Raw genomic sequence first — 23622 nt, 5'->3', positions numbered from 1 at the left:
GGCTGCGAGTCCCGAGGCTCGAGCCCCGGCGGCGCGAGCGGAGGGATGAGCGGCCGGTGGGGGCCGGAGTTTACCTTGACCAGCACTCTCATCGCTCCGGGCCTCCGGCGCACACCGCCGGCGCAACGCTTCTCCCGCGGCCTCCGGGGAACCGCCGCGCCCGGCTCGTCCCGATCCCCTCCGGCCAGACCGGCCCCTGCAGCTGGGGGCTGCGCCTTTTCTCCTCCCTGCGGCCGGCTCACGCCACGTCCGGTCTCCTCCGCCGCCCGCCGCGAGCGGAACCGCAGAGCTACCTCCTCTCCGGAGACCTGTCCCCACCGCGCCCAGCCGAACCCCGGGCCCCGTTAGGTTTCCGCTGGGACACCGCCTCCGCGCTGGCCCCATTCCAGCTCCTGGAACGGGGACTGCGGGACCTGCCCTTGAGTGGGTGCCCTGCGTTCGCCGAAACCTCAGAGATGATAATCAGCTTCAGGTGGGGACCTGAGGACGGGAAGGCAGGTGTTTCGTAAGTCCCAGCTCTTCTAGATCCCACTGAGATACGTGCGCGACTGGCCCCACCCACAGCCGCCTGGGGCCCCGGGTGCTGATTAGGTAAATGGCCTGAAGCCCTTTTGCCCCGCCGGCCCCGGGGCCGCCCTACCCACCTGTAGGCGCTCCGCAGCTGGTCGGGCTTTCATCCTTGACGGGCCGGCCGGCTAGCAAAGCCTCATCTGAGCTTCGGACCTGTGGAGTCGGATCTGGGCTCCACCTCCACACGCTGCCTTTTACGGCCAGTGGAATTGTCAAGATACGCTTTCACCTCATTTACCTCCCGTGTAGCAAAGAGGTGTATTTCTAACCTGACCTAAATCAAAGTGAGGGCCAAAAAGAATGTTCAGTAACAGACATATCCGTGGTGTTGTCTTGTTCCCATGGGAGTCCCGTGGTGGGGGGAGGACATGAAAGAGTTAGCCTTAACAGCCCCACTTGTACTATCTGGGAGTTACTGGGTATGTCAAGGGACCCCCTCAGCGCCCGAGTTTACTTATCTATGCGGTGGGAAGGACAGCGAATAAGCCCACCTTCCTCAGAGGTTCCACTGAACAAAAGGAATCCGTAAGCTACCATCCAAATGCTTTCCTGATTTCTGTTGTTTTCGGTGCGTTCTTCTAGCTAGGCAGCCTTGATTTAGGTTGGGTAGGTGACTCTGGGTGGATCTGGTTTGTTGGCAGGTGATGCTCACTTGTAATTACAATGCTAGTCGTAATTAACTAGTGCTGTAATTAACAATGCTCGCCATTTATCCCAGATGACTGACTTCAGATGGGGGGCATCTACTCCATTCTGAGTTTCTGCCCAGTGAGCTCACATTTGCAGACATGGTTAACAGGTTTCCCCCCATTTCTCAGCGTGGTTTTAACCAACATTTTTTAGAAAACTTGAACATCTCCTTTGTGCCGTAACATTTTGTTTTCCTATTAACGCATTCACTCTTTCCTTGACCCATCTCCTTCAAAATGGTAATGATCTATAGGGCGTTATCAGGTTCAGAAGCCCGTCCGGCCTGTTAGGTCTCTCACAGTGCTAGACCCTGGGAGCTCTCAGAAATCTGCAGACCCACTAAGAAGACTGGACATTTAAGACCCAAGATTCTTAAGATCTTGGTGCACTGGGATCACTAACTTCTAGTTTAATGTCTTTAGTAAATGTACATGTTACTATGATCACATGCTCTTTTCTGATCAAGCTGCAAGGCACAAAGTCCAAACTACCAGGGCGATTCCAGAATACACCACGGCCATCCCAGGGCTTACGGCATCTGCTGTGCTTGACCACAAGCTGCCCGGGGTTCCCAAGGTGTTAGCAGCAGCACCTGAGGAATCTGTTAAAACCACAGATTCCCAAGGCCCCACCCACCCCTCCCAGACCACTGCTATTGGAATCTCTGGGATAGGGCCCAGGAATGTGCATCTTTCACAGGTGCCTCAATTGATTTAAAGGCTTTTATCTATAGAAGTCTTACGGCCACGAACATACTGATTCCCAAAAACTAGCTCTGAAATTTAAACTTTAGAATGGTCATTAGTAATCTAGTGTGACTTGACTCAGGCCAAAAAATATTTCCTGAACACAGACTGTTTGTCAGGTATCCTGCTGGGTGCTGGGAAAACAAAGATGAATAAGACATTGTCCAGTCTACAAGGAGTTCGAGTTTGTAGGAGGAGGAACAATCAAAAATGAAACAGTACCTGGGGCGCCATTGGTAACCCTTGTCAATAGAAACAGTGCTATATTTTCTCGTTCGTGGCCCTCCCTTATCCCTTTCTTCCTCTTCCCACTCTTAACTCCTATGTCGTCTTCTCTGTCGGACCTCCCTTTTTATCCCGGGCATTGTAAACGTTTGTTTCCAGACCCAATGTGGTTTTTTTTTTGTTTTGTTTTGTTTTTTTTTTAAGATTTTATTTATTTATTTGACAGAGAGAAATCACAAGTAGATGGAGAGGCAGGCAGAGAGAGAGAGAGAGGGAAGCAGGCTCCCTGCTGAGCAGAGAGCCTGATGCGGGACTCGATCCCAGGATCCTGAGATCATGACCTGAGCCGAAGGCAGCGGCTTAACCCACTGAGCCACCCAGGCGCCCCCCCAATGTGGTTTTAAGATACTGTTCCAACTTTTAAATTCAGTCTAATGATTTCAAAATGGAAAGGAACAGCTGGTTTTTCAGCAGAGAAAAATGGATATGACAACATTTTTAATGTGTCAAGATCTTAACAAGTCCCAGTAACTGGAGCCCACTAAGGGGCAGTTTATATATATATATACATATAATATATATATATTATATGTATATATGTATACATATATATGTGCATTCTTCTCTTGAAGAAATTTGTTTCAGCTTGGACTTGGTTTTGATTGGGTTTCTTTGGACAGGAGTGAGGGTCGTTGGGATTTCTGCATAGTAATACTTCCCATCCCCTCTGGACAGTGCAGCAGGAAAAATGAGAAAAAAAAAAAAAAAAAAAAAAGCTCTGTTCCTTTGCACCAAGAAGAAGAAAGAGCACCACAGGGAATCTCTGACCCCAGGGCATCAGGGTGTGTTATCATCTTTGGTTTGTGGTCCTCACCCTGGGTGGTCGTTCACCCCTTTCCTCTCTGAGTCATAAACAGAACAAATGCATGGTATTCTGAATGGGGTGGTGGCAAATATGGTAAGCTAGAGTGGGTTCCACAGTGGGGAAAGTTTAAAGGTCTGGGTAATTTACTGAAGAAGTCCAGTGAGGGTGTATCACCAGCAATGAGGGATGCCATCCAGCCCTCCCAGTCCATTCCTGTGTAACTGTTTCTGTTTTTAGACTTCCCTATTCAACCCAAGGGGTTGAGTTTGAATTTCATGCATTTGTGTGCGCAAACAAGGTACAAACCAAATTTCCTTCTGAAAGGAAGTGATCTGTTTTCTTCTGCTCACTGAATAAATTTCTCTCCTATTCAGTTCTTCTAAAGGGAATCTGCTTTCAATTTAGTTCTCTATTTGCTGTGAAATGGTTTATTCCTCCTGTTATGTAAGCAAAGATTAGAACAGTGATGGCTGGCAAGGTGGAAGTATTGGAATTTTCACATACTTTTGGTGACAGTTTAAAACGATACCCTTTGGAAGGTATTCCAGATTCAAGGCATGCCCTTTCTCGTCACAGTGCCAATCCCAGAACTTCGTACATCAGAAATACACAAAGATATGCCAGTACGGATACGTGTAGTAGCACTTTCTGTAATGGAGAGGAATCCCTAATAACGCACACTGCCACCGGTGAACGTTGACATAAGTCAACTCTGGTGTGCGCAGGCCGTACAGCACAATGTAGCTTTCAGAAGAATGACTTAGATCTAAAGGTACACAGATAGGGAAAGGGAAAACAGCAACTAGTCAAAGCAAATATCATTTCATTTTTTTAAGAGTTATATGTGTAGGTTGGAATATTGACAGGAAAGTTCTAGAACTTTCCTTGTTTCCCTAACAAGGGAAGACATATTTCTACTAAGAAATTATTCATTGCTTATCTGAAATTTGAATTTAACCAGACATCCTGCCCCACAAGGTTCCGCCAAGCCTGCTTGGTAGCTTTAGGCAGCTATGGGGGCTGTTTCAAGGGTGCCTTATAGTGACACCAAACCTAAGCTCCACTAGGACGGTACCTTCACGTTCAATGTTGAATGATTCTTGAAAAGAAGGAAAGAAGGGTCTTAAAACTGATTGAGCACCTGTAACGAGATGCCAGGCCAGCAGGTAGATACCATCTTCTTCAGCTTCTTTAATACAAACATAGTGGATACTATTCTTTGTTAAATGACCACAAACGCCTCCCATCCCAGCACACACCTCTCTGCAATGGGACTTTGCAACAGCCTCCCCTGCCCCATGAAGAGGCCCAGTCTCTTCTCCACAGCCCTAAATCTGAACCAGACTTGTGGCCAATAAAATATGGCCAAAGTGCCAAAGTTCCTGAGTCTAGGCCTCAAGTGGCCTTGCATTTTCGGCCTTCCCCTCGTGCAACACTACACTAGACACGTGGAGGCGCCAGCCCTCAGAAGTACAACACAACCCTCAGAATCCTGTGGCATAATCAACCAATGTTATTTGAAGCTACTCAATTTGGGGGTTAACTTGTTCTGAAGCAATACATAACTCAGTTTCTTTTCTCATTGTTTTCCTCAGTTTTTTTCCTCATGAAATCTCTGCTTTGAATTTCTGAATCTCTGAGGATTCACTGAAGGTCAGCAAGCGTCTTTGTGAGTCTCACCAGTTTCTCAACTTGTAAGGTGTGAAGCCAATGAAAATTTGAACACAGGTCTGCGTGGCTGTAAAGGTCCATAGTATTTTGTTTTGCTTTTATACACACCTTGAACATAATGAGCATTCATTACAATTTAGTTGGGTAACTAACTGAATGAATCAGAAGTCGGTTTTTATTACCTGCATATATTAGAATTAAGAATATATCTATTTGACAGGAAATGTCTACTATAACTAAAAATTTTAACCTTTAGATTTTTTTTTTTTTTTTACTGTGGGGAAGGGGGGAGAGAACAAAAAACACTATTCAACCTATTATTGTTGTCCCTGAAAGGTGAACCATAATTGTTCATCCATGGAACAAGTTCTCTAGTAGTTTAAGAAGTTTTGTTATTCCATTTTAGTTGAGAAAACTGAAGGACAAAAAAAAAAAATAATACATGGCTTAACTAGAAGAAACCAACTAATTAAACCCTCCACACCTGTCTCATTTATCCAGCACTGTTTTTTCCTTTAACTTATTTTTAAAAGACTAGAACCTCAGAGAAAGTTACAAAAAGTATATATAGGATCCCTTGAACTAAAATGAGGGGCTTTTGAAAGCATTTTAAATTGACAATATTTTAAGTATTCCTTCTGCAGTATTCTTTACATTATCAATGTGTGCCATGAATAAAGGAGGGAAGCAATTACTACTTATTGGGCACTCACTGCGGGCTACCTACTTTGATATACACCTTATGTTTTTAATTTTTATTTATTTATTTTTTTTACAGGGGGAGAGGAGGAGGGGAGGGGCAGAGGGAGAGAGAGAGAGAGAATCCCAAGCAGGCTCCACACTCAGCATGGAACCCAATGCAGGACTTGATCTCACAACCCTGAGATAATGACCTGAGCCAAAATCAAGAGTTGGATGGTTAAGAGACTGAGCCACCCAGGCCTACGCCTTATTTTTATTTAACACATTATTAACCACCATTTTATATAATAACAGGGTTTCCAAAAAGTCAACACTTGTCCAGAGAAAGTGAAACTGGAATTCCAAAACAGATTGTCTGACTCCAAAGCCCATGGTGTTTCCATCCTATTAGAGTTCCTACCCAGAATAATCTCAACTTCTATTTACTACTGAGGTTTCATTTTGCTTTTGTTTTAATGTTAATTCAATGAAAATATTTATAAACTCTGAGCAAAGAATCATTTTTTTCCAACTAACTTTCAGTACGGTAGCAGATCCACACAGCAAAGGAAACCTCAGCCATCCAGGACTAATGAGATCTTTAGATTCCGTCCTTCTCTAAACAAATCGAGTGTGATTTACGTCATGGTAAAGATGCCCAAGCATTGCAGTAATATCCTTGAAGGTATACTAATTCAAACCTTTTTCAGACAAGGTCATTATGTCTAGATATTAAGTCTGGAGTCACTATAATCCAACCACGAAATTTATCTGGCCATCTTCAGTAAATCAGTCCTGAGGGTTGGCTTTGTGGCTCTGAGGGCTGGCTGGTCTCTCCATGTGGTGTTTCTTCCCACGAGGGTGGCCGAGGGTATCGGGACGTGAGGGAGAGACCGAGGCTCTGGGCCCACTGAAGCCCTCCACTTGGGAACTTCGCAGCTCTGGTAAAATGGAGATTGTTTTACTCACCTAAGAGTAAAATGTGGTCATAAAAGGCTTCACAATCTTGTGACCCATGAAGATCATATCTAGAACTCTTACCCCCCCAAAAAAAATCTTACATATGATGCTATTTTGAATAAGATATTTATATCAAAACTATACAGTATGTTAGAAATTAGCTGAAAGTCTATTATTAGAGGAGTAATTAAATTACTAGATGTGTAATTATGTGGCTGTTGAAAACTGCTAATAATGAAGATTCTAAAAGAAGGCCAAAAAGGGAGCTAGAATAGAGTATATATTATGTTGAGTACAACTGTGTAAAAAAATTATGTAGAAAAAATTTGGAAATGTCTCCCTTTTGTTTTTCCAAATATCCTGTACCGTGGTCTTATTATTTTTACAATTTTTTAAATTAATTAAAAGTGAAAAACTCACATATCTTGGAATGACTCATGGGATTACCTAAAATTTTATACTTTTTTATACCATTTTATACTTTTTCTGATCATTCATTCTCCCTGGTGAATAAAATATGAATTTCACTCATATCCCAGACCATTTGAGCCTAAAGTTCAGTACCAGTGCTATTATTTTTATGTTTTATGGTTCATGTATTACACTCCATAACCCGGTGCTTCTCAACCACACAGGCTAGGATAATTTTGTTCTGGCTATAGCCGTTCAATCAGACAACCCTGATGCCAATTTCTTCTTTGCCAAGGAAATGTGTGCACCACTATTTCATCAATACTTATGGAGTTAGAGATAAATGATGAAAGAGCAACAACATAAGAATGAAAACATTTCTATGTGAATTTCAGCAGGAATCCACATATTGTCATAGTTTATGAAGTTTCCCATTGGCCTTTTATAGTAATGACACAGACAACAGCTTACACTTCGCAAGAACATGAAGGTCTGATATTTCTTTATTTAAGCCCCTGATACCTACACCAAGCAAGGTGTATATTCCTCTCCCTGACTTTTTGTCTACATACTACTTTGCAGGTATAACCGCTCAACTTTTTATGTTATTTCTTGGATGTGCCGCCAAATTTTTGTCGCTATAGACACTTTGAACTAACTCAAGATGGTTCCTTCACAGAGCTCAGAATTAATCACATTCATTATTCTGTGAACCATAAAGTCCCTGTGGGGACAGGAGAAGGGTAAAATAGCTTTAATTTCATTAGTAAATGAAATCAGGTCTCACAGCAGAGAATTATCAATTACTGTGCTAAAATGTGGCCAGCCTGTTTCTTGTACCTCCCAGATATGGCATCCCATGGCTCAGTATGCTCTAGTCAACTGTCACTTGAGGATCCCTCCATCACCGGCATCCAATCTTTATTACCTATCTGGAAAGAAGACTCTTAGAACACAAATAACTCCCCAAAGTAAAAGTCTCTATCTCTCTCATGATCCTTCATTTTGTTTATTCCCTCCCCTCCAAACTTATTAAAACCTAGATTTGGGGCACCTGGGTGGCTCATAAACCTCTGCCTTCAGCTGAGGTCATGATCTCAGGGTCCTGGGATCAAGTCCAGCATTGGGCTCTCTGCTTCCCCCTCCCCCTCTCTGCCTGCCTCTCTCCCTACTTGTGACCTCTGTCTGTCAAGTAAATAAATAAAATCTTTAAAAAAATAAAAAATAAATTAAAAATTTTTTTAAAAACCCACCTAGATTTGCCTCCTGATCATGATATGTACCAGGAAGCTAGTGTCCACCAACTATCCAGATGTTAACTTCGCTACACCGTGGTGCTCTCGCCAATTTTCTATCGTCCTTCCTGTTATTCGTTGAAATCGTAACCCTCGCAGAAAGGTATGTTGGCATCCTAACCAACCCCCAGTACCTCAGAATTTGACATTACTTGGCGACAGGATTTTTACAGAGGTAACGAGCTAAAATGAGGTCATTAAATTGGACTCTAACCCAGTATGACTGGTGTCCCTATGCAAAGGGAAAATGTGGACATGTGCACACACGTGCGGAGAGGGGAGATGATATGAAGACACAGGGAGAAGACAACCTCCGACACGCCAAGGAGAAGGACCTGGAATAGAACCTTCCCTCACAGCTCTCAGAAGGACCAACGCTGCTGACACCTCAATGTTCAACTTCTGACTTCCAGAACCACAAGACAATAAAATTTCCACCCTGCAGGCCATCCATTTATGGCAGCCATGCAAACTAATACACTTTTCCACCATTTGGATTCATGATGATTCTCCCTAAATCTGGCCTTTTAATGAGGGGCACCATAACTCCTTGTTGCCCTGAAAGAGACCCAGATAATACCTCTTACACAAGCATAAATACGAATAGCACCCATTTTTATTCTCAAAAGGATCCATGTTTATGTACTCATTCTACCTACAGCCCACAGTTCTTCCTACACCCCCCCTTCCCTTCAGCCAAGAGGTTCTTTCCAATCGCTTTGGCCTCTGAATATTACAGACTCCCCCTTGGTGCAATGACAAAAGGGGTATTCATTCAACAGCTTTCACCACTTCTTGTTTTGACTATATTGTTGTACCTTGTAAAGATAGGAACCACTTCTTTCTCTTTGTATCACCAAGCCTTTACATGGCCCAGTGTGCAAGAAATGCTTACTCAACCCAACTAAGTGTAAGTAAGAGCTTTATTACCTGTAACTCTTTAGTAAAGTATCATGCTTGCTCCAAACTACCCTCTCTTACTTTAAAAGTCATCAGGACACAGATGTAAATTGCTGAGTATATTTTATGCGGTTCGGGAATTCTCACTAAAAAAGTATGAAGAACAAAGCAAGTGAAACATTTAACTTTTTATGGCATTAGTATGCTTAGACCAGCCTGACTGCATCTACAGAGAGAAACCAGACTTGCGCAACAGTGAGTATCATATTTCAATAAAATGCTTTATGAAGTTAATGGAAATTAAAAAACACAAAAGGAGAGTAAGATTACTGCAAATAACGTACCTCATCAGTAAAATGAGCAGAGATTAGAAGACACATACTTTCCTGTGGGCTGTAAACTATATGGAAAGGGACTGACAGGGGTACCTGGGTGGCTCAATTGATTGTCTGCCTTGGGCTCAGGCCATGATCCTGGCAACCAGGAATCAGGGGAGTCTGTCCCCTTCTCTTGAGCTCTCGGTTACACATACTCTCTCCCTCTCAAATAAAATAAAATAAGAAGGGACTGACATGAGTATTTATAGACTTAAACATCCCCTCCAGGTCTCCTAATGATAGAAAACCATCTGAGGGCTGATGGACGGAGGTGGGTGAGGGATTGGTTAGGTAGGTGATCTAGGTGCATTAAGGAGTACCCCCCACTAGGGGTGCCTGGGTGGCTCAGTGGGTTAAAGCCTCTGCCTTCTGCTCAGGTCTTGATCCCAGGGTCCTGGGATCAAGCCCCACATAGGGATCTCTGCTCAGTGGGGAGTCTGCTTCCTCCTCTCTCTCTGCCTGCCTCTCTGCCTACTTGTGATCTCTGTCAAATAAATAAATAAAATTTTTAAAAAAAGGAGTGCACCCATTAAAAACAGTATAGCACTTTATGTTAACTAGAATTTAAATAAAAATTTGAAAAGAAAAAGAAAATTAAAATATAGATAATATAGAAAAGGATCTAAAGTCATGAGCATGGAACCAAATCAGTAACAGGACGGCCCAAGAACACGAAAGCTCTCGGGGTGGCTATGACCCAGAGAGTGTGTCTGGACCAGCCCTTCTCTTCCCCTGGCTGAGCACGAACACTTAGGGCTAGCAGGTTCCGTTTAAGAACTGAAAGAGCACTGTGTTTGTCACTGCCTTAATGGAAGTGCAAGGTTTCCAGAGTAACTTCTTCTGGAATGATGTTGTGAAGGGTTTAAAGGACTTGTGACCCAAAAAGAATTAGCTTCCTTTTTTGACTCTGGTAGGCCTCTGTCCGCAGGTGCCGATGGAGCCTTCATATTTCATCAGGAAAACCAAAGAGAGGGCGGCCTCTGTTCTTTGTCTACATAGACACTTCTCCTCTGAAGTTCTGAACTGTATATGTGCTGCGTGTGCCCAGAGCTCCTACCGGAAGCTGCTGGAGCTGGAAAGGGCTTCACCTCTGCCTTAAGGAGCACACTGTCCAGGGTCCCCTCATCTCCTAGCCATGCTAGAAACCACGTCACAAACCTGCATGCACCTTTCACCCCAGAAGCACTCTGATTTTTCTGATTATAAAGGGAGTAAGGGTTAGTTGTAGAGAATTCGGAGGATTCAGGAAGATACAAGGGGGACAGAAAGAGAGAATACGAAGAAGGAATCCCTGGTAATTCCTTCTCTCAGATATTCCTTCTAGAAGCTCTCTTTTCTCTTTTCAGTATCTCTCTGCCTCGTTCTCCTCATCAGCTCCCTGTCTTGCACTTCCTATCTCTTATGAAACAGATGGCTAAGTGGGTTGGTACTTGAATTACAAAAGATTTTATTTGGTGTGATTAAAAAAGTCAATAAAAGGGCTTTCCCTTTAACATTACCCACTGTACACAGTGGCACTTTGTAGCAATAGAATGGGACGTGTTAAGACAGAAGTCCATCTGACACAGCAGAGAATCCTTCTCCCTAACTCCCAGAAGCCCCACATTGCCACCATGGACGGCAATGACAAGATAGTGCCCTGAAGGGCGCTTAGTTATGTTCTGAGTTACACAGGCCTGGAGAGAGGCCGGGGGACCCATCACCTATGGACCTCTGAATCCATGGGAAAATCAGTTCTGGGCTCCGGACCACTTCCCAACAATGACCTCATAGAGCGAATGATTTCTGGAAGGGAGACAGCCTGTGTTTGGACCCTGGAATAAGAACACATCGTGCTCGGGTAACATTTGTGAAGAGGAGGTAGCAAGCCAACCTGGTGGGGAAGGAGGTGTGATTAATGGACATAGGATTCTGTGGGATGCCTACAAGTTGGAAGGAGAGAGAAAGAGGACATTTCTGGAAAGCAACTACCCTGTGAGCTTTGCTTATTCGCTTTTTTCCTCATTCCTCTTCTTTGTCTTTTGAACTTCATTTATCAAAGCTCAGTTCCACAGAAGTATATGCATGCGAACTTGGAAAGGACGTATAGATTGTCCCACAGTCCACATGCCAGATCTGATATTGTACTATAGTTATATGTAGGCTGTTATGATTAGGGTAAGCTCAGCAAAGGGTCCCTAGGACTTCTGTGTGCCACTCTTGCTACTTCCCATGAATCTATAATCTTTCAGAAGAAAAATAAAAGCTCAGTTCCAGAGCTTTCCACGCAGAGTCTTGCCCAACAACCAGATTCACACCACCTTCCACCTGCTTTGGCTTACCGTCCCTTCACATAATTCCCAAACCCTTGCCTGCTTTCTAATCATCCATGCCACACCACTTGGTATACATGTGTATTTCTATGTGTGTTCCATGATTAACACGTGCGTGCCTCCACCAAGACAGACACCCGGATGTGTACAATACTCTCCTGTTCACTAGCTGTTTCATATGTGTGTGTATCGCAAATCCCAAGCAAGACCGTAAGTTCTGTCTTCGTACCTCCTTCTTTGGCATACTGGGATGCTGCCCAGTGCTAAAGGCATAGTAAGTACACAACAGATATTACCTAGGTGACTGAGAGAAAAAAATATTAAAAGGAAATAGAGATACAGTTAAAATAACTCATCAAGTTTTTTTGTTTTTTAAGAAGATAATCTGATGCCCAGAAAATATTTCCTAGCCCAAGATTAGAGTTTAAAGGCATGTCTGTCTGCTCTAATCGTACTTACCACCACAAACAGGTGGTTATCAACTGAGAAGCACAAAGGTTAGTCACACGTGGGCTGTTTTGACACCTGTCATAAAATACCTCTGAGTTCATTCAGGGAAATGCTGAAGGAGCACTTTGCTAACTCTAGAATCCACCACCCTTCCCTTGGGGTGATCTTGTCTATGAAAGGGTGAGCAGGTTTGTTTAACCCGAAACCTTGAGTTAAAAAAAAAAAAAAAAAGGACATGTGCATTTTAAGTTTTACGAAAAAGGTATACCTTTAAAATCAATATGACTAGTAGCTACACAATGAGAAACTAGGAACACAATATAAAGTATATTCTTAGAAAAGGTACCTGCTTATTTAAACTCTATTTACAGGTCAAAATATATTGGTTGCAGCCTGGGAAGAAAGACTGATGTTATCAGTTTTATCTAATTTGACCCTAGGGGATAGCGAACAGTGTACAAAATATTCAGTAAAATAAAGATCAGAACACGTGTATGGCCTTCTACTTCTACCATTTATGCTTTTTTTAAAAAGATTTTATTTATTTATTCATTCCACAAACAGAGATCACAAGTAGGCAGAGAGGCAGGCAGAGAGAGGGGTTGGGAAGAAGCAGGCTCCCTGCTGAGCAGAGAGCCCGATGCGGGGCTCGATCCCAGGACCCTGAGATCATTACCTGAGCTGAAGGCAGAGGCTTTAACCCACTGAGCCACACAGGCACCCTCCCCATTTATGCTTTTAAAACAAGAGGGAATTATACGTATTACATATGTTCATATACACAAACACACATATACATATATAACAAGCACACGTGTGTGTGAGATTTTATATGCATGAGCTCTCTCTGGATAGATAGACAAGAGGCAGGTGACCGTGGCTACCTCTAGGGGAAAAGAAATTCAAGGACTGAGGTTGGGGAGGAGAACAACTTTTTACTTTACAGATCTTTTCACTATTTGAATATTTTACTAGGGTCACACATTATCTTCAGAAATTTTTTTTTATCTTCAGAAATTTTAAAAAATCTTTTTATCATAAGATAAAACACAGATAAAGGATATCATATAAAACAAATTAAAACATTAGTGAGTGATTATGAGGTAAATGATAGTTACCTACTGGGTCAAGACATAAAAGTTTGCCAGCCACCCAGAAGCCTCTCCACATGCCCTACCTTCATCACAGTCCTGTCCTCCACCCCAAAGCAACCACTGTCTTGACTTACATAGTAATCCCCTTCCTTCTTCCACTGTCCTGGCTTTGATAACTTCCATGCATTTCTATCTAATTTTATCAACCAAGAATGCATTCCTAGCTGCTGTCATCTTGCCCATTTTTTAAAAATTGTTCTTTTAGGTTGCTTGTATTTCCCCTCCATCCCTTTCTTTCCTTTCACTTTTTCTGTTGAATAACCCAGGCTGCTTGGCCTATAGAGATTTCCTTGTCTGGAGTGCGCTGATGACACACTCGCTGTATAGTTCAATGTGTTCCTCCTCTTGCTTCCATCGCAAATTGATGAATGAATCCACAGGCCTGATGGGACTTAGCTTCAGTCCCTTCCGCAAGTTCGGGGTGGTCACGTGGTCTTTCATCGATGGCATATGCATCTGGTTTTCTTTGTTCTTCATTGTCAGCAGCATTTCACATTCACTGCCCACATTCATTCATTTACTGGGCGGTTGTAATAATAGGTAAAATATGTCAACCCTATCATTTCATCTCTTTACCTGAAATAATTTTTTTAAAGATTTTTTAAAAATTTATTTGACACAAAGAGATCACAAGTGAACAGAGCATCAGGCAGAGAGAGAGGGGGAAGCAGGCTCCCGGCTGAGCAGAGAGCCAATATGGGGCTCGATCCCAGGACCCTGAGATCATGACCTGAGCTGAAGGCAGAGGTTTAACCCACTGAGCCACTCAGGCACCCCCAGCTGAAATAATTTTATAAAAGAATCCCTCACTCATCTACTCTGCTTGCTCAACACTCTAGTTATAGTTCGTATAGGAAAGCTTGATTCTTTCATTTCCCCAGTTCTCAAGATAACATATGGCTGGCTGTCATCCTCAAGAGACCAACTAGGCTTTTGGTTTTTGAACATTATTGTGAACTCATGGATTTAAACGTATCTGATGGGTTTCCTACTGTAGAAGCCAGAGTCCAAGAGGGCCCCTCATGCTCCTTGCCTTCTGGCCTTCACATCTTGCACAGTCCCCTACCCAAAAAAGGGGGTTTGGTCTGTGTAGCCAATACACTACAGCAGAAGTGATGGTGTGTCACTTCTGAGATCAGGCTGTAAACGTTGGCAGCTTCCATTCTTGGTGCTCACTCACTGCATTGCTCTCGCTGTTTCTCTGCACTCAGAGGCAAGTCATATTGTACGCAGCCCTGCGGAGAGGCCGCACCAGTGAGGAGGAGGAGCATCCTTCCAAGAGCCACAAGAGTGATCTTCTGCTGTGCACTTCCACGCCCAAACGCAAATGAATGTACAGTGAACGGCCTCACCGCAATCTCATTAGAGACTCTAGGACAGAGGTAAGGGAGTTAAGCTGCTCTGGGACTCCGGACTTTGAGAAACTGTGTGATATGATGCATCCGGCTTTAAGCAAGGGTTCAGAACAGTTGTTACGCAGCACCAGATAACCAATTTGCAATCCACGGCCATTCTTACCATTATTGAAACTCAGTCTACTCAATCTGTCCCATTTCTGGTCAGTGAGGGCCTCTTCTCATTGTCTCTTGAGTTATTTGAGATAATTCTAATAGTCTTTAATTTTAATAGCTCCAAAACTAGAATTTACTATTTCTCTAAGAAGTCTTGGTTCACTTGAGGAAGACCATAGTCTAGATGCCACTGTGGAGCTTGGTTGGTCATTATTTCTGGAATTTCTCAGTAGAGAAATAAAATATCTTGTTAGTTCATACTTACAACTGAACTTCAGATTAAACATTTTTTAATTTAATTTCCTTTTTTTTAAAAAAGATTTTATTTATTTACTTGACAAAGATCACAAGTAGGCAGAGAGGCAGAGAAAGCGAGAGATAGAGAGAGAGAGGGAAGCAGGCTCACCGCTGAGCAGAGAGCCCGATGCGGGGCTCAATCCCAGGACCCTGAGATCATGACCTAAGCCGAAGGCAGAGGCTTAACCCACTGAGCCACCCAGGCGCCCCTTAATTTAATTTCCTTTATATTAAATCTGTAAACTGTTCAACTACACAAAGAATCTTGCTTCTCAAGGACAGAGTCGATAAAATAAAATATCCATTAATTTTTCATTACTTTATTAATTCTACAAGTAATCACACAGTATAATTAATGCCACCACCAGTACTCATGATGATGTCTCTCACAGCATTTTGGTTAAGCTTTTCTTTAGTAGATTACTCAGGAAAAGCTCATGAAAAAGCTGAGTCCTTGGCATGTTGCTAACAGCTTATGCACTTCATACTTGAAGGCCAGTTTTGTTGGGTATAAAATCCTCAGCTCATAGGTGCTTTCATGAGTATCAGAAATATGTTATTGTCTTATCTTCTGGCATAGATTATTGCTCTCAAACTGTCTGAAAATAATATTATTTTCTTTCTCTTATACCTCACATGATTTTTTTTCCTTGATGACCAAAGATTACTATGTGGTTTTTTTTTTTTCCTTTTAAGTTCATCAGTTTTACCAGAATAAGACTCGGTCATCATTATTCTATATCAATGCCCTCAGATACACACTGTGTTCTTTCAGTACAGATTTCAATGTTTTTTTTTTTTAGTTTCAGGAAATCTTTAAAATTATACCTTTTTTTAATTATACTTTTTAATATTTGTTCTGTTCTCCTACTTAGGGTTTCTTTTTCAGCAACTCCTATGAACCATGTGTCAAATCATCTCTATCTTCAATATTTGTTCTTTTTCCCCCTCAAATTCTGTTTTCCCTCCTTCCTTTTTTCCTCCTTTTTCTATTTTTTCCTCCAATTCTTCTATTTTTATAAAGACATTATTTGCTGTGTTTATGTACTCTCTTATATCTTCTAGTCATTAAAAATTTTGTTGATTTATTCTTTCTTAAGTCCTGTTGCCTCATTTCTGAATTTTTCTATTTCTGACTTATATTCCTCTCTCATGGCTTATATTATTTCCTTATTGCCTGTTAGTGTGTTTTTAAATCATTACAGTTTTTATCTATTTTTTAATCATATTTTCTGAGATGCTTTCGTTGTCTAAGGATGTTATCATGACTCTCATTCTCTTTATTTCTTACAGCAATTTTGTGTGAGATTTTAACTGAATACTTTGCTATTGCTCATTTTATGTAAAATGAATTTTCCTGATATTTTAGAAGGAGGAAAAGTTAGGACAGTTTTTAAGTCTTCACAGAGCTCCCTCTCTTATGGTTTCCATATAGTGTACAAAAATATGCTAACTCTGAGATTTCTTGACTCCACCCCCAACTTCCAATGTTTATTGGGATCTTCTCTTTCTTCTTTCTCTGGTTTCTCCTCTTGCTCAATTTTGGTTTCATTGCAAGTAGTTTTTCTCCTATTTGGACCTTTCTGGAAAGAAACTATAGAGGGTCCATTTTGAGAGTTCAAAAGTCTCTTTGCGTTTTACAACAAGGACACTCGCCGCCTCTCCCTAGTGTAGGCAAACCCCTCCTGGTTTTATCTTCTGGTCTGATTAACATACCATACTTTTCAGTGATTATTTGTTGGCTCCTCTGAGTTTCTCCTGTTCTTATTCTACCTGCCACCCCATTGCCTCCCTTTGCTATCTCCCACATAAATAATGATAATATACAGTCTGGTTATTGGCAATTCTCTCCAGTCAGTTGTATTTGGGGTTTCCTTGTGCTTACTTGTCACTTAATTTGGTATTTATCTTGCTTGGTGTTCTCTGAGTTCCTGGATGGAACTGTGGTTTGGTGTTTGTTAAGAATTTTGGGAAATTCCCAGTCATTACTGCTTCAAATATTTCTGTGTACCCTTCCCACTTCTCCCATTACACATATGTTAAACATTTTGCACTTGTCTCAGAGAACCAGATATCTGTTTCTTTTTCATTCCTTTTTTCTCTTTGCATTTCAGTTTCAGAAATAGTGACATTTCTTCAAAGAGCAGCTGTTAACTTTCAATTTGTTCAGCTATTTTCTTATTGTGGCATCAGGAGTATGCCTGATATTCTAATCAGGAGTATGCCTTACATATCAAATCTTATCTCCTTACATGCCAAAAGAGAGACTGAAGTCTACTTAGTTTTGTAGCAAATGTTGTTCATGAGTTTTAATTTTTACCATGTATTTTATATGTGGGGATTTAGGAAGATCTAACAACTATACAGCTACTGCTATCTCCTCAAAATCAGAAATAATGTTTAATAATAATAAAGTTATTAAGTTAAGTAAGAGGTATTCAGCAAAGTGATTCAATGATACAGTTTAAGTTAATATTCTTGGTTGAAAAAATGACTTAATAAGCACTTAATTATTAATTAACAACAAAGATAAGAATTCCCTTGGGGAAAAAAATGGAGAAATATTTACAAACAAGTAATTTATGGGAAAAAAACTCAAAGAAACTGAGTCAAGCAAGATTTTGAAACTCTTTCATAAACACAGTAACACTAATTAAAACAACAATGAAATATTAATTTTTAACTGTTAAAATAACAAAAATTAGAAAGCTGGTAACACTAAGTATTAGTAGGGTTATAGTTTATAGAAACTCTGTTATGGGGCAGGGAGGGGACATGGGCATAAACTAACACCACCACTCTGCAGGGGAATCTGGTCCTCCTTAGTCAAATTAAACAGACATTTACCCTGTGATCCAGCAGTGCCATTCCTGGAGAATTTTTCCAAATAAATTCTCACACGAGGTCTAGGAGGGAACAATACAAAGATGTTCCTCATAATGTGTAGTAACAGAGGTTGGAGGCAGGACTGGTTTCCATCATGGAGGTGTAAAATTCACTTCATGAAGTATGATGTAGCAACAGAAACGATAGGTCTAACTACAGGAATATGTATAGATCTTCAACACCTAATGCTTCATTAAAAAGGTAAGAAGCAGATTGAGATTCATAACATATCACCCCATATATAAGTGTTTTAAATACATGCTAAAAAACAAATAAAAGGAAGTTTTCATAAACAGACACAAAAAGAAGATACACATCAATCACATTAGAGCCATTCCTGTGGTAGTGAAGAGAAATGGCAATAGGTAAAGAGGACACTAAGGAAAACATATACGTATGTAAATAAATGAATACATAAAAAAGAAGGTGAGTACCTTACACAGATCAATGATGATTAATTGCCCTAAACTGAAAAGTCGATTAACTCATTTCTCCACATTTGAATTTCTACCAAAAATTTTTTTAAATAAACTTAAATATTTGCCCTCCAAACGTAAACTTTTTGCGAATACTCTAATTACAAATACCTATCTTATTAGCATCTCCTCTAATTATTTCCCATTCTCCGAGTTCCCTTTTTTGGCAGTATTTCCAACCTCATGACTTTTTATCGTCTGACTCATTTGTGTATTTTTTCAATAAGTATGTGTCTACTCAAATATTATGTACATATTGTTCTGGGTACTAAGAGAGTATGAGGGAAACCTCTCCTGCTCCCTCTTTCCAGGAACCCACATTCTAATGAACCTTCCTGCAAAGCGTTAGCCCATGAAATGGCACGAAGCAGCCCAAGGCAGTCCTGATGACTAAATCTGAGAATGAGTGGTGGTTGTCGATGTGTGATGGAACCCACAGATGCACGAGCGAGGTGTCAGCGAGGCTCAGGGTGGGTGGGAAGAAAATCTGCCTGAAGCGCCATAGTTGTGTTGGGCCTTCTAGGATGAGCAGTATAGATTAGAGAGAGAGGAAGAGACATCCTAAGGGGGAAGCATATCTTTCTACAAAGCACAGTTAAGACCAAATGAAACGCAATCAGAAAGCATCAAACTAGACAATGGGAAATGACATAAGAAAGTAAGGACAATAAAACTAAATTAGCAGCAAACAAGTTTTGGAGGACTTGATCTTATCCTGTAGACAGCAGGAAGCTCTGGAGGTATTTGAGTCAAAACCGGACAGAGTTGTCTATTTCACTTGTCACATCAAATCTCCCACCAAATACTGCTCAGGCTCCCAGTTCTCTTTCCATCCAGTCCCAGAGTAGTAGACGTTGCGTTGGACGTCCAAGGAGAGGCCATTGATCTCCTACCACTTTGCTCTCTTTGCTGCTCTCCAACCCCCCCTTACTTTTTCTACTTCAACTTCATAACCTGACCTCATCCTCTCAGAGTTGGGGTTATGTATGTTCTCCTAGCATCCTATGGTTACCTCGATCATATTAACTGATTCATTCATTAGTTCATTCATCAAATGCTTACAGATCCCCTACTGCTGCGTGCTGGGCACTCTGCTAGAAGCTGAGCGCACAATGATAAGTAAAACAGAACCAAAGCCTGCCCTCATGTAGCCTAGACACAGAGAGAAAAGTCATCATACCTCAGTATCCTATTTTTCATTGTAGAAATTATTGCACTGTATTTCAGCTGTTTTATCTGCCTCATAGACCATGAGTTCGGAGTGCTTGACACTTTGTAAATGCTCAAGAAAGGTAATGTTAACTGATTGAATGAATGAGTGGGTGCTTGGAGAATCCTACTCATACAAGACTAAGAGTTATTATCAGTCCTGAATGGATAATGGCAATCTCACCCCTTCCCAGAACTGCTGGTCACACAAAAATGTGAACTCTAGGCTACAGGTCAGCACACTTCTTCTACAGAGTGCTAGGCAGTAAATACCTTGGGCTCTGCAAGCCATACGGTATCTGTTATGACTCTCAGTTCTGCTACATAGCACAAAAGCAGCTGTAGACAATATGTAAGCAGTGCATGGCTGTGTCCCCATAAGATCTGGTTTATGAAGGCAGCTGTGGACTGGATTTGGCCCATGGGCCCTACGTTGCCAATCCATGCTGCAGATAATGTCACCTTTCTCAATTTTCCAGGACTGCCTTCACATACTCCATTCTTCAGTCAGATAAATTTAGTTGCTACATCCAATATCTGACTTCACCTTTAAACCCATGTCTGTGGAGCGTTGCGAGAGAATATGCAATTTGGGGCCCAATGGACCTATTTTACTCATTGGTTAGCCTTTTGACAAGTTTATCTGTTTGAACCTCTAGTTCCTCAATGTGAATAGAGGCATATATTTTTTAATCCTGACTATGAGGGGAGAAATAAATGTTGAGAAAAAAATGTGATGTCTACACACCGTAACCAGTTCACAAATAGCCCCTGCTGTGCTCAGTCGTGTTCTTTTCTGCCTGTAAATCCCATTATTGGATTATTTATTGAGGATCTACTACATTCAAAGCACACTTGCTGGTACCTCTAAAACCATCTCTCTTGGCCACTGGTTCTCAAACTTGGCTACAGTACAATTTACTCGAGAGCTTGAAAGTACTGAAGCTTGGGTCCTGACACTAGATATTCTGATAAGGGTTATAGAGTGGTATGTGCATCAGAATGATCCCCAGATAATTTCGGTAGGGAACAAATTTGAGAGTCGTCGCTCTACACTGCGATTCTGGCTTTACTCAATTCAGATAGCCCCTCCCTCCATCTTTCCATCTGCCACCTTTGTAACCATTACTGCCGATAAGCGCATCTTTACAGAGCTAGAGCTGATCGGTTCTTGTATCTGTTACTTACTCCTATTTGTATATGTTTAGGGAGAATGGAAAAGAAAAGAATGATATATAGTCATCTTCCTTTGCATTTGACCTTTGCCATTCAACTATCAGGCATCCATTCCCCTTTCCAACGGCAACAGCCTTGACTTCTCCTCGGGGCTCCAGCTGTCCCCTCAGTCCGCCTGGCCTGCTTGAGGCTTTCCCCCTCGCCCTCGAATCTCATGAAACCAGTGCACGGGAAGTCTCCTGGGTACACTCAGTGTTGGTTTACTGAGTGCCCTGATTTCATTTTCCAGGGAGGACTGCTGAAACAAAAGACACATTTTCCGCTGGATTGCAATCAAAAGAATATGGTTTGAAGAGATTGGAGCAGCTATTTCACAAGCTCAAAGAGAAAGTCTGCCTGAGAACAGAGAAAGAGAGAGGCGGAGATGTCATTTTGAGGCACAGTGGGTAGCCATCTCTAAAGCCAGCTGCACTAACAAACTGCCGTGGGCACCCATAAATTCCCTTTTTCTTCTGCTTCTGCCAGTTTAGTCAGGTGTTCTGTTAATGGCAATGGAAACAATTCCAAACTGATACAGCCTCCTCCCACCCCCTCAAAACCAAATCTAATCACCTGTGTATGCAGAGATTACGTGCCAGGATCAAGCCCCAGTGATTCATTCAACAAACACACACCAGGGCCCTATTGTATGTAATGCTTGGCTTATGAGGAGGGATTCCAATAGTTCTCCACTGCTAAGAACCTCACAGATGTTTCTGGAAAGAATACCCGAAAATATAACTATTCCCCTACTATTAGGGTGGCCTTGTGCTAAGTATTGAGGACAGAAAAGATCATCAGACAGGGTCTGTATCTTCAGGGTTTATAATCAAATTGGAAGGATGGCATGTGCATAAGAAGATAAAGAGCAATCTGGGATGTGAGATGCACAGATTTCTGAGGGCAGACATCAAACCCAAAGTAAGTCTCAGCAGAAGCTCTCAGGTGAGCATAGGCACTACAACATTCTCTTTTCCTTTGCAAAATTAACTAGGAAAATGAGGGTAAGTATTGCAAAAAGTGGGAAAGAAGTATTAGAGGCTTTGGAAGTTGTTCTAAATCACTTTTTATACTTAAAAATTAAGGTATTTTGTGAATTTATTTCCTTACAAATTACCCATGTCAGGTCTCAACAACTGAAATATTATAGAAATCTCTTCATTAATGCATTCGTTCAGTCGACACTATTTATTGCATGCCTATATGTACCAGAAACAATTATTTTTATACACTGAGGTTTTAGCACTAAATACAACAATATCCCTACTACTTGCATTCTAAATGACTAAGAATAGATGGAAAACTTTTGTATTCAGCGCCCCAAAAGTAGCCACTGTAAATGGTTTGGTGAATATCACTACAGACTTGTATACATAGATAGTGATACTTGTTTTTACAAAAAACAAGAAGAAAAAGAAGAAGGGGGAGGAGGAAATATGCTATACTTACTAATGCCTTATTTTTTAGAAACTTACTTTTTTTTAACTTAGCAATATAATCTGGGCTGGTTTCATGTTAATAAATACAGATTCTCCATTCTCCATTCTTTTTTATGGTCACATAGTATTCCAGTGTATTTAGTCACCATCCTGTTTGTGAACATGTATCTGGTTGTTTCCAGGTTTTCACAATGACAGGCAACGTTGTAAAACATGTGTAATTGCAGTAATTTTTGAACAGTCAGAAGTGTTCTCAAAAACAGAATCATAGTTTTAATCATAGTGCAAAAGATGTGAAATTATTTTTAAGTACAAGCCTTATTTTCTACTTCCTTTTTCATTCATCACTGATGTATCAAGTCCATAAGATTTTATGCAAATGGATGGAAAATACCTTCTACAACCCATTAATGTAGTGCAGAGTTAAAAAAAAAAAAGAGAGAGAGAGAGAGAGAAATAATCATTAGCTATTTCACAAAATCTTCTATGCGCCCAGGACTGTTCTAGGCCTTGAAGAAATCTGTTTACTGAACAGTTCAACCTTCCATCAATGCAGAAAGACATTTTGCTAACAGTTCAATTAACTAAACAGGCTGTTTAATTAATAAAAATATTTTTGTCAAGAGGAAACTGAAGCAATTTTGTTTGGCATGCATGCTTAATTGTGTGTTTTAATTTCTTGGTTTTGGCCTGTGATCACTTAAAAATAGTCAACAAGCAAATCTCAATGGTTAACTGTAATTGCAAGAGTATGCCTTTTGCATTTTATGGCGTGTAAAATCTCGTGTAAGAGAAAATAAACACAAGAGCAACAAAGAGGTTCATTCACTTACCCTCTTCATAACCACAGCCAGGGTAAACTTCACTCAGCCTTCGGCCATTGAATTTTATCCTGAAGTTTCCATCCACCGCGCAATCAGATAATCTCCAGCTTGTGGGAGCAACTAATGGAAATGGTGCTGTAAAAAGAATTGCTGAACAAATTTCCATGTACTTAACCTGAAAGGGAGAAATGGCAATGTGAATGGAGTAAAATGTTTTTAGCCGTTTTTAAACCAGAGGGGGTGATTTCACTTTCAGCAGGAACTTGTGACTAAGATTGCCTGGCCGGGGCAATGATTAACAATCCTGTCGTCATCACTCTGCTGGAGCTCCCCAGGCCGAGGGAACCTCATCAACACTAAGCATCTGCACTTGAGTGTGCTTCCCTGAGCAGCTGATCAGCGCGCTGAGTTCGACTTTGGCATTAAGTTATATAAAATAAAAATGGATTTAGAACCTC

The 23622-nt window shown here is 41.3% G+C and overlaps 1 protein-coding gene across 2 annotated transcripts in view; it reads right to left on the bottom strand.

The window, feature by feature from the left end:
• The window catches only part of TRPM6 (transient receptor potential cation channel subfamily M member 6), a 165313-nt gene extending 141899 nt beyond the window's left edge, over positions 1-23414 (bottom strand). Inside the window, exon 1 of one of the 2 annotated variants that reach the window (XM_044265882.1) lies at positions 23174-23414. In XM_044265882.1, coding sequence (XP_044121817.1) covers positions 23174-23182 — 9 coding nt within the window. In that variant the 5' untranslated portion in view covers positions 23183-23414. Of the gene's footprint in view, positions 1-74; positions 478-23173 lie in introns of those variants that run through there. The other variant, XM_044265881.1, reaches the window with a different exon arrangement.
• Between the last annotated feature and the right edge of the window lie 208 nt (positions 23415-23622).

This window comes from Neovison vison, chromosome 9 (assembly GCF_020171115.1).
Source record: "Neovison vison isolate M4711 chromosome 9, ASM_NN_V1, whole genome shotgun sequence".
In the NCBI taxonomy this organism is placed as follows: domain Eukaryota; kingdom Metazoa; phylum Chordata; class Mammalia; order Carnivora; family Mustelidae; genus Neogale; species Neogale vison.
Note: the sequence above shows the minus strand (reverse complement) of the source record. Positions and strands in the feature narration are given on the sequence as shown.